The 11,515-nt window shown below is 33.9% G+C and overlaps 1 protein-coding gene across 1 annotated transcript; it reads left to right on the top strand.

Moving 5' to 3' along the window:
- The first annotated feature begins 1,322 nt into the window (after positions 1–1,322).
- Positions 1,323–6,004, top strand: LOC142175382 (uncharacterized). Its single transcript, XM_075241968.1, has 2 exons — positions 1,323–1,627; positions 5,605–6,004. Exons 1-2 carry the CDS (start codon positions 1,323–1,325, stop codon positions 6,002–6,004), a joined length of 705 nt encoding a protein of 234 aa, XP_075098069.1.
- The last annotated feature ends 5,511 nt before the right edge of the window (positions 6,005–11,515 follow it).

Genomic DNA, 11,515 nt, shown 5'->3' with positions numbered 1-11,515 from the left:
TCTGCCTTGGTCAGATATCTCGAGTTTAGTTTTGGAAATGAAGAATTTCTTAGCAGGGAGTTGGAAGCACTGGCGTTTACCTCCTTAACGGACTTACCCGATGAGAATTCAGATTAATCAGGAAAATGAGTTTCAAACGTAAAATAAAAAATAAAAAAAATAAAAAAAAGTGCTAATGGTGTGAAGGGATGATTGAGATTCCTTTACCCTTAATGAGATGTCTCGAGTTTAAGTTCTGAGAATAAAGAACTTCTTGGTAGGAAGCTAGGAGCACTTGGCACTTTACCTCCTTAACGAGCTTACCCAACGAGAATTCAAATTAATCAAGACAGTGGATTCCAAATGTCAAATGATAAAAAAAAAAAAAAAAAAAGAGATAAAGTGCTAATGGTTAGAAATTTACGCACACAACTCAAAATTGAAAGTTTTCTTACCAAAAGTTCCTCTCCAACTATTTACTGGTCCAATTCATTGTGCCCACACATATGATTGTGAAAAAAAGAATATCTTTTATGTCATTTTCTATAACTTTGACTTATTCTCTTTTGAACATTGTGAAAGTAACATGAACAAATACGACTTTAGAACTAAATATGTCATTTCATTTTGTTTTTTTGTAACGTGATTTTATTATTCTCATCTAACCTTAAAGTTCATATATCATGATTGGGGATGTGAATCATGTCGTGTTTCTTGAATATTTACACGACCTATGTGCTTGGGGTCCCTAATATTGTAAAGATTTTTAATATTGTTAATATTGTTAATATAGTTTATTAGTTAATTTGTATTTTGTCCGTTTATATAAGTTTGAATAGATAAGAAGCTAAAGAATGAAATGAAGATTTTTTCAACTTTTAGTCATAAACATTGCTATAATATTTGTTTGTTTATTACGAGATTTTTGCAACTTGTGGTTTAAAATACTTCATGACACTTATGTGGCTATAAATGTTGGATTTTGTATCTGTTACTGCTACTGTTTTCTAGAATAATTAGTTGTTTAGTTTTAAGAGGAGTATGCTAGAAGATTCAGAATTTTAATTATAGTAAGAGTTTAGTAATTTAGTTGTAGGAGGAGTCTACTACTTTATTTATTTGGCTATTTAAAGCCCTATAATTAATAAAATTTTAGAGACAGTTTTTCAATCATATTTTCAACCTTCTTGTTGTTTGCATATTTTTCTAAAATCCATAACAGTGGTATCAGAGCCTCCATTGATCTTGACGGATCTCTGAATTTGCTGAAAAATATCAAATTTCAACCACTTTTAAACCATACGCATTTTTATCCATACCGATTTTTAACCAAATTTTTAACAATGGCAAGCAGCGGTCTCTCTTTGAATACCCCACAAACTTTCACTGGTGAAAACTATCAGATTTGGTCAGTGAAGATGAAATCTTATCTTGAAGCTTATGATCTATGGGAAGTTGTAATGGAAGACAAACTTATACAACCACTTCCTACAAATCCTACCCTTGCCCAAATCAAAGCTTATTCAGATGAGAAAACCAAAAAATACAAAGCCAAAACTATAATTCAAAATTCAGTTACAGATTCAATCTTCTCTAAAATTATTGCATGTGAGACAGTAAAAGAAGCTTGGAAAACACTCAAACAGGAGTATCAAGAAAGTGAACGAGGCAGACAAAATCAAATTTTAAATTTGAAAAGAGATTTTGAATCTCTTATAATGCAAGATGATGAGACCATCTGTAATGACCCGACTTGTCGTTTTATGAATTTATGCCCCGTTCAGTGACTTAAGGTCTCGAGCAGCTTCGTAATATGTATTATGACCCGCGAGTGTGGTCGAGTTTGATTTTCGGAAGATTCAGAATTTAATTAAAAGAACAATTCTCATTTTTAAAACTTAAATAAAAAAATAATTGACCGGAGATTTGACTTATGTGTAAACGACCTCGGATTCGAATTTTGAAGATGCCAATAGCTTCGTATGGTAATTTTGGACTTAGGAGCGTGTTTGAAAAATTATTTGGAGGTCCGTAGTTGAATTAAGCTTGAAATGTCGAAAGTAGAATTTTTGAGAAGTTTGACAGGGGTGATTTTTTGATATCGAGGTCGGAATTCGATTCTGGAAATTGGAATAGCTTCGTTATGTCATTTATGACTTGTGTGTAAATTTTAAAGTCATTCCGGATTGATTTGATGTATTTCGGCACAAGATATAAAATTTGAAAGTTCAAAGTTTATTAGGCTTGAATTGAGGTGCGATTCGTGGTTTTAACGTTGTTTGATGTGATTCGAGGCTTCGACTAAGTTCGTATGATGTTTTAGGACTTGTTGGTATATTTGGTCGAAGTCCCGAGGGGCTCGGGTGAGTTTCGGGATGGTTTCAGGACATTTTTAGGCCATTTTTAATTGTTGGTTTCTGCCTACAGAGGTGTGCATCGCGATCGCGAACTTTTGGTTGCGTTCGCGAAGAGCAAACAATAGTTTGGGGCCTTGTGAATCGCGATCGTGGAAGCTCTTTCGCGATCGCGTAGAACAATTCTCTGCTTCACTGACCCGACTGTGAAAGCTTATATCTCGCAATCTATAAGGAATTTAGAGATAATCCAAAAATTAAAATTGTAGCCCTTGATGTCTAGTTTTCATAAAAGTAAATCATTTGTCATTTGGAGTTGTGTACAAAAGGTTATGATGGATACACTATAGGATGTCTGGAAAGAGTTTGGAAATCTCTGTTGCATAGGGCTGACTTTGGAAGCTTATATCTAGAAATCTATAAGGAATTACAAGATGAGAAACAAATAAAAGTTATAGATCTTGGTGTCTAGTTTTCAAAAAGTTGAACCATTTGTAATTTGGAATTTTGTACAAAACGTTATGACCATTCTACTAGAGGTTGTCTAGAAGAGTTGGGAGAGTTTGTTCTTCGCGATCGCGATTGGTTTTCCGCGATCGCGAAGAGCAATTTTGGGGATGAAAATTTTTGTGCTTTGCGATCGCGAAGCATTTTCCGCGATCGCGAAGAGTAAATACCTGGGCAGTAGTTATATTTCGAGGTTTCATCCATTTTTGACATATTTGGAGCTATGGAGCTCGAATTTAAGCGATTTTTAGGCGATTTTCACCATATTGATTAGGGTAAGTGTTCTATATCCTAAAGTATTTATATTTCATGAATCTATGATTATATTTATCATTTAATTCAGATTTTAATGGAAGAAATCAAGATTTTTATAAAATCTTCCAAAAACGAAAATTTAAGATTTGGAGGTCGAGTTTTTATTGGAATTCAATAAAATTGGTATGGTTGAACTCGTATCGGAATGAGTATTCGGATTTCATGAAAATTATGTCGGGTTCCGAGGGGCGGGTCCCACATTGACTTTTGTTGACTTTTTGAATAAATTTTTAAGTTGACATATTATTATCCGGAATTATTTCCGACGAATTTTAATGGAGTTATACAATTAATTTGGATAAATTTGAGCTGTCCGGAGTTCAATTCAAGCAAGAAGGTTATTTTGGAATATCGGCCTAACTTCAAAAAGGTAAGTATCTTGCTTAACCTCGAGTGGTAGAATTACCCCTTAGGCATTGAGTCTTATATGCCATTTAATAGACAAGTACGTACTCAGGCTTATACGTGCAAAATTCATTGAATTAAAGTCTTAGGCATTATTGTATAGTAAATTGGAAAATTGTGAAAAACTATTAAATCATCTGTTTGCCATGCCTAAATCCTTATTGTTGAATTTTTTTTTATATGATAATTTGATGTGATTGTTACTTGAAATATTTATGAAATTTTGTGAGTATTGTTGGTTTAATATTTCTTGGAAATTAATTTCAATATGAATTTTCTTATGCAAATAATTAATTTAAGCGAGCTTAAGAATAAGTGTTAATATAATTATCTAAATTTGTATTAATTAAGGTTTTACTTTATGCTGAGTAATATCTATCTCTATTGATTGTTTTTGGGTGTTATATACATTTTGTGGAGCCTTGGACTATTTGTTGTGAAATTAATTGACTTTTGTTATATCTTTGGAATTTGGTTATGGCCATTGGGTAAATTGTGATATGAATTAATTTTATTATGCTGTCGTGTTAATTTTCCGTGTAAATTATTGTGTTGTGTGAGTTATTATTTTGGGGAGATAAGGGTTGCATTTCACTGTTGTTGTGTTTGTTAGAATATTGTCTGGGCGGAGCGATAAGGGTGGCTATAGGAGCGATAAAGGTGGCAATAGCAGTGATAAGGGTGGCAATAGGAGCGATAAGGGTGACTATTGTCAGGGACGATATGTAATGATGTGGGGTTATGGTGTTGATAATTTTCATGTGATGTTGTGATTTTCTTGTGTTTACTTTTATACCTTGTACAATTTGTCTTGTTATTGGTAAATTGATAATAATCTGATTTATGTTGAAATTGAGCGCATGTGGCTATTGCCAGGCAGATTATAAATTGAAATGTGGGCACGAGGTGCCGTGAGTAAATAATGAGGATATTTCGCACGTGAATTGTTCGTGCAGTTGTGATATGAAATGTGTGCACGGGGTATTGTGATGAAATGATAATGATAATTGGCACGTGAATTATCCGTGCAATTGTGACATGATTTAATTATGGGCACGAGATATCGTGGAAATATGAAAATGGGCTGAGACCCGTGTTTATAAAAAATATAAAAATGGGCTGAGACCCGTATTTTTTTATGATTATGAAATGAGGTGTCACATGGTGACTTTTTAATTGAAAAAATTATATTAAAAATATTTATTTGGAAGGATTTTTATTCAAAAAGAATTATATGAAAGAATTGTATTTGAAAGATAATTATTTGAGAAAATTATATTTGAAAAGATTTATTGAAATAATTATATTTGAAAAATAATTATTTGAGAAAACTACATTTGAAAGAGAGTTATTTGGAAGAATTTTATGTGAAGGATATTTATTTGAAAAACTTGAATTAATTGGGCGTACATGTATTATTAATTGTTGAGTGATGTTTATGGTATTCTTGTTGTCTTGTTGCGCATACCACTGGTTGTTTTATCCTGCCCTTATTGCTATCTGTTTCCTAGTATTTTGTATATTATATTGCACAGGTTATTAGACTAGTGAGTGTCTTGACTGTACCTCGTCTCTACTCCATTGAGGTTAGTCTTGATACTTACTGGGTACCGACCGTGGCGTACTCATACTACACTTCTGCATATTTTTGTGAAGAGCCAGGTATTGAAGATAACGGACTTTAGCAGAGTTAAAGCGGGATCGTAAGGATTCAAGGTAGAGCTGCTTGGTCATCGCAGTCCCTTGGAGTTTTTTTATTTGATTGTACTGCTAACTTGTAATCAAACAGTATTGTATATTCGCTCCTCGTGATCATTCTATGTATTCAGTTAGAGTTCGTGACTCAGTACTACCAGTCTTGGGAGGTTGTATATTGTAATTATTTCCGTTGTTAGTTTTAAAAAAATGGCTTCAAAAATGTAATGGAAATCAGTTTACCTAGTCTCTAAGACTAGGTGCCATCACGGCTCCTGTGGTGGGTTTTGGGTCGTGACACCATCGCTAAGTATTCTGACTGAATTTCTTTAATTGTCAATAAAATCAGGTTACTTGGCGACGATTTCAAAGATGACAGGATAGTTGAAAAACTTCTTGTGACAATTCCCGAGAGTTTTGAATCCAAAATTTCCTCTCTCGAAGAGTCTAAAGATCTCTCTACCATCTTTGTTGTAGAATTAATAAGTGTTCTTCAAGCACAAGAGCAAAGAAGGGCCTTCAGACAAGACAAAATTACTGAGTATTTTGTTATGCGAAACAGCAAAAAGAAAAAGTCGATTATCCTAATTGCAAATATTGCACACTTAGAAAAATTTTGTTGGTGGAGACCTGATACATTATGTGAAAATTGCAAACAAAAAGGTCATGTTACAAAAGTGTGCAAGTTCAAAGATGCTCATGCACAAGCACTAATAGCTGAAGAAGGAAATGAGGATGGCCTTCTTTAGACTGCAGCAACAGAAGCAAGGAGGAGTGTTGGATTTTGCATCTGTTACTGCTACTCTTTTCTAGAATGATTATTTGTTTAGTTTTAGGAGGAGTCTACTAGAAGATTCAGAATTTCAATTATAGTAAGAGTTTAGTAATTTAGTTGTAGGAGGAGTCTACTACTTTATTTATTTGGCTATTTAAAGCCCTATGATTAATAAAATTTTAGAGACAGTTTTTCAATCCTATTTTCAACCTTCTTGTTTCTTGCATATTTTTTCTAAAATTCATAACAATAAATGCTTATCATTAGAGATTTAAATAAAAAAAATTAAGTTAAATTTTTTTAGATTTAGAAAGTTAAGTTGTCATTTGTTCAAGGAAATATTGTCGCATAAATTATATCCGATGAAGTATCATTTTTACCGAGCTTTCGATTACATCAATTATCATAAAAAATTACCAATAATTACTTTATTAATAACTTGATTGTATAAATAATATTTTATTACTTATACCATCAGTACATAGTGTTTAATATATTTCTTTATTTTGACATGATTCAAAACCTACTTTGATGAAAAATTCCTCATCAAATTTAGAACTTTCAAAAAGTGCAAGGACCCCTATATTTATGTCCCACAACTAAAAATAATTCTAACGATGAGATATAGATATGCTTTCACATGTTGTGTCTCTGTCTGGTCCATGTCGAATTAAATTGAAGGACATCTGATCTGGAAATATAATTACTTCAAGAAAATAAATGAAGGAGAAAAACGTTGGTTATTCCAATAATTTCTAATTTATTCGTATACAAATTTCGTGATTTGTTATTATAGTAATTAAAGTTCAATTACTTTAATGCGAGTAAGTAGTTGTATAACTTACTTTTATAGTATGTATAATAACCATCTGAATTAGGTATAAATATTTTATTATAAATTTTTTTTTTCTGATTTTGACATGTTAGTACTGAATCTTCTCAATTAGCCAATATTTATATTCCTACCATATTTACTTAGTAAAATTTATTTATGTAATTAATCAATTATCCTAACTAAAGAGCCAAACAATAATCAAGATTACAGATTACTTTCCTATTCATACTTGCTGAGAATCCAGATCCAGATCCGAAATATATGCTTTCTTTTACAAAAAAAAAAATGAGTACCAACTTCGTAGTACTAATTTACATGTTGTGAACTTGTCAAATTTTACACTATTATATTCATCTTTTTCTTCTACCAATGAGTACACATATGGTATCAAATGCATACTTTGAGTAAACTTTTTTTTTAAATTCATTTCGTATTCGATACTCACTGATCCGATTAATTTGAATTTGCTTCGGATAGGCCCCATTAATGGAGGAAACGTTTGGCTCGAACTCGAGACCTTGGCTCGGACCGGAGGGATCTCATCAATTATTTATATGTAATGTATTGATTGCTATACTCTACAGCTAACAATTGTTACTGATTGTGACATTCAAGTGGACAATTTTTAGAAAAAACTCTTTGAAGAAAATTTTCTTGAGATAAGTAGTTTAGTTATTTTGGAGAAAAAGACTGCTCTTATTTGATAATAATAAAGGTTTTTAACCAAAACAATATGTATAAAACAAAAAAGGTGTTCCAAAAACATACTTAGTACTTCAAAAATGTTTACGTACCAAAATTCTTATCTTGTGACTATTGTTTCCGCCAATATTGCTGTATTTGTAAATAATAATTCTGCAAAATATAAGTTATCGTAATGAAACAGTAATTAATTCGAGCCCACTGAATTCACAATGTTTCCTTAAGGAATTTAATCCCCTCCTAGTACCCAAGGTAATGGATTATTTCCTCCCAGGATAGAACGAATCACACACTGGTGTAGCGGTACTTCAAACCCCAGTGTTTCAGCGAACACAAAGTTCGGTAGCAAATCACACTTACAGTTGTTTTGTTTGAAGTTAAAACAATGCAGAACGAATGAGTAGAAACTCAAAAAATCGTATGGAAATGCTGAGAGGAAGGAGTGCAATATATAGCCAAAGTTGAGCATTTTCAGTTTGGTGTTTGTGTTTTTCGTTTTTCGTTCGTGTCTTTCTTCAACAGCTGCTGCACATATATATAGCAACCAGCTTTGAAGATGAACGACCCTCCATCCTCCATGGTGGAGCATGCACTAGCTTGTTTGTGGAGCAAGCACTTGGGCCATGGTGGGAAGAGGTGAGAATCCAAATCCGAATCCGAAGCCGAAGCCGAAGCCGAATCCGAAGCCGAAGCCGAAGCCGAGCGAGCGAGCGACGACGACGGCGCGAGGCTTGCTTTCTTCTTAACTCTTTAAGAGCTACAAGAAGAGCAACTATATATATACCCACCAAAAATCTTTTCCTCTTCCAATATGGGACAATGTCTCATTGTCAAGAGGGGAAAACTTAAAATTTTACTCAAAAATTTCATTTTCCCTCCATTTCCCATTCACCCTCATTCTAAGACTATTTCATCTTAAAAACAAAACCTCAACAATCCCCCACATGAATGGGGAATGGCTATATCACGGAAGTATGCATGGAAAAACTGTGTGATTTGCAAGCAAAGATTAATCGCATCTGGATAAGTAGGTTTCCCTTTGAACTTTCCATAGTGAACTTATGTCGGATATACTCGGTCAATCGGTAGATTTGATATCTTTGAACCGTCGATCTTTGGTGTATACCTAGACAACCATAAGTCACACAATCAACCCTTAACCGTCTTTGGTTCTCATTGTTGTATTCATTTCAGCCATGAACACCGCCTGGTTTCATAAGTGCGTAGAGAACTGGCCTTACAAAGTTCTCCTTGAAGCGGCTAACACTTCACACTTACATAAGTGATTCCTAAATGTGTCATCCTGTAGATACACTATTTGATATACCCCGTATCAAATTTAAAAATCATTAAAAAGCCTTAATGCTTTATCCTTGGTACTGAACATTATCTCATCACGAGAACGGACTAAAATTTTATTTGACAATGTTGAACCGTCATTAATGACTTTGTTTGATCTCCTTGAACCTCGATCTTGGGATCTCCAGTCTTCTAGGTAGAGTTATCGCCACAATGACTTGTTCTCGGCCATAGCCTCATTCCCCTTGATGATTTCTCAACTACCTCTCTAGCTAGGACTTTTGTAAGTGGATCCGACACATTATCACTTGATTTTACATAGTCAATCGTGATAATTCCTCTAGAGAGTAATTGCCTAACGGTTTTATGTCTTCGTCGTATATGACGAGATTTACCGTTATACATAACGCTCCCAGCCCTTCCAATTGCCGCTTGACTATCACAATGTATGCATATTGGTGCCAACGGTTTGGGCTAAAATGGAATGTCTTCCAAGAAATTCCGGAGCCATTCAGCTTCTTCACCGGCTTTATCTAAGGCTATGAATTCAGCCTCCATTGTAGAGCGGGCAATACATGTTTGTTTGGTCGACTTCCAAGATACCGCTCCTCCACCAATAGTGAATACATATCCACTTGTGGACTTAGAATCAGTTGAACCGGTGATCCAATTTGCATCACAATATCCCTCAATCACCGCAAGAAATTTACTGTAGTACAAGTCAAAGTTCTGGGTATGTTCTAAATATCCCAAAACTCGTTTCATTGCCATCCAATGAGATTGGCCTGGATTGCTCGTATATAGACTCAGTTTACTTATAGCACAAGCTATATCTTGTCGTGTACAATTCATGATATATATTAAGCATCCCAACACACGAGCATAATCCAATTGTGATATGCTTTGGCCTTTATTCTTTGCTAATACAAGATTCACGTCAATTGGAGTCTTTGCAACTTTAAAGCCCAAGTGCTTGAATTTTTCAAGTACTGTCTTAATATAATGAGATTGTGACAATGCCAGACCTTGAGGAGTCTTATGGATCTTAATTCCCAGAATTAAATCAGCAACTCCCAAGTATTTCATATCAAACTTGCTATTGAGCATACGCTTAGTAGCATTTATGTTGGCAATGTCATTACTCATTATCAGCATATCATCCACAGATAGGCAAACAATGACTATGTGATTTGAAACATTTTTAATGTACACACATTTATCACATTCATTTATCTTAAAACCATTTGACAACATTGTTTGGTCAAATTTCGCATGCCATTGTTTGGGTGCTTGTTTTAGTCCGTAAAGAGACTTAACAAGTCTACATACTTTCTTTTCTTTACCTGGAACCACATACCCTTCAGGTTGTTCCATGTAAATTTCTTCCTCCAACTCTCCATTTAAGAAAGCCGTCTTAACATCCATTTGATGAATCTCAAGACCATACACTGCAGCTAATGCTACTAACATACGTATGGACGTAATTCTTGTAACTGGAGAGTATGTATCAAAATAGTCTAGACCTTCTCGTTGTCTATACCCTTTGACTACGAGTCTTGCCTTGAATTTATCAATAATACCATCATCTTTGATTTTTCTCTTAAAAATCTATTTAGAACCCAAAGATTTATTTTCAGGAGGAAGATCAACCAATTCCCATGTATGGTTGTTCAATATGGATTCTATTTCACTATTGATTGCCTCTTTCCAAAACAATGATTCGGAAGAAGTCATAGCTTCTTTAAATGTTTGAGGCTCATTCTCCCATAAGAAAGTCACAAAATCGGGTCCAAATGAAGTAGACGTTCTTTGACATTTACTACGTCTTGGATCCTCCTAATTACATGTATTTTCTTTTGTTTCTTCCCGAGGTCGTTTAGATCTTTCACCAAACGACTCACATTCCTTTTTATACGGATATATATTTTCAAAGAACTCAGCATTATCTGATTCTATAACCGTATTATTATGAATGTCGGAATTTTCTGATTTATGAACTAGAAATCGATATGCTTTATTTTTTGTCGCATATTCTATGAAAACACAATCAATGGTTTTCGGTCCTATCTTCACCCTTTTGGGTTTAGGAACTTGCACTTTTGCCAAACACTCCCACACTTTAAAATAATTCAAGTTGGGCTTCCTTCCTTTTCATTTTTCATATGGAATGGATTGTATTTTGCTATGGGGCACTCGATTTAATATTCGATTAGCCGTAAGAATAGCTTCCCCCCACAAGTTCTGTGGCAAACCAGAACTTATCAACAATGCGTTCATCATCTCCTTTAATGTGCGATTCTTTCTTTCCGCAATTTTATTAGATTGGGGCGTGTAAGGGGCTGTTGTTTGATGAATAATTTCATATTCTAAACATATTTCTTCAAAAGGAGATCATATTCACCACCTCTATCACTTCTTATCATTTTTACTTTCTTGTTAAGTTGCATTTCAACTTCATTTTTGTATTGCCTGAATGCGTCTATTGCTTCATCTTTACTATTCAGTAAGTAAACATAGCAATATCGAGTACCATCGTCAATAAAAGTTATGAAATACTTCTTTTCACCGCAAGATTGTATTGACTTCATGTCACAAATATCTGTGTGAATTAAGTCTAAAGGATTTGAATTCCTTTCAACTGACTTATAA

This window comes from Nicotiana tabacum, chromosome 21 (assembly GCF_000715075.1).
Source record: "Nicotiana tabacum cultivar K326 chromosome 21, ASM71507v2, whole genome shotgun sequence".
NCBI classification, from domain to species: domain Eukaryota; kingdom Viridiplantae; phylum Streptophyta; class Magnoliopsida; order Solanales; family Solanaceae; genus Nicotiana; species Nicotiana tabacum.
This window is presented reverse-complemented; position numbering and strand designations above follow the sequence as displayed.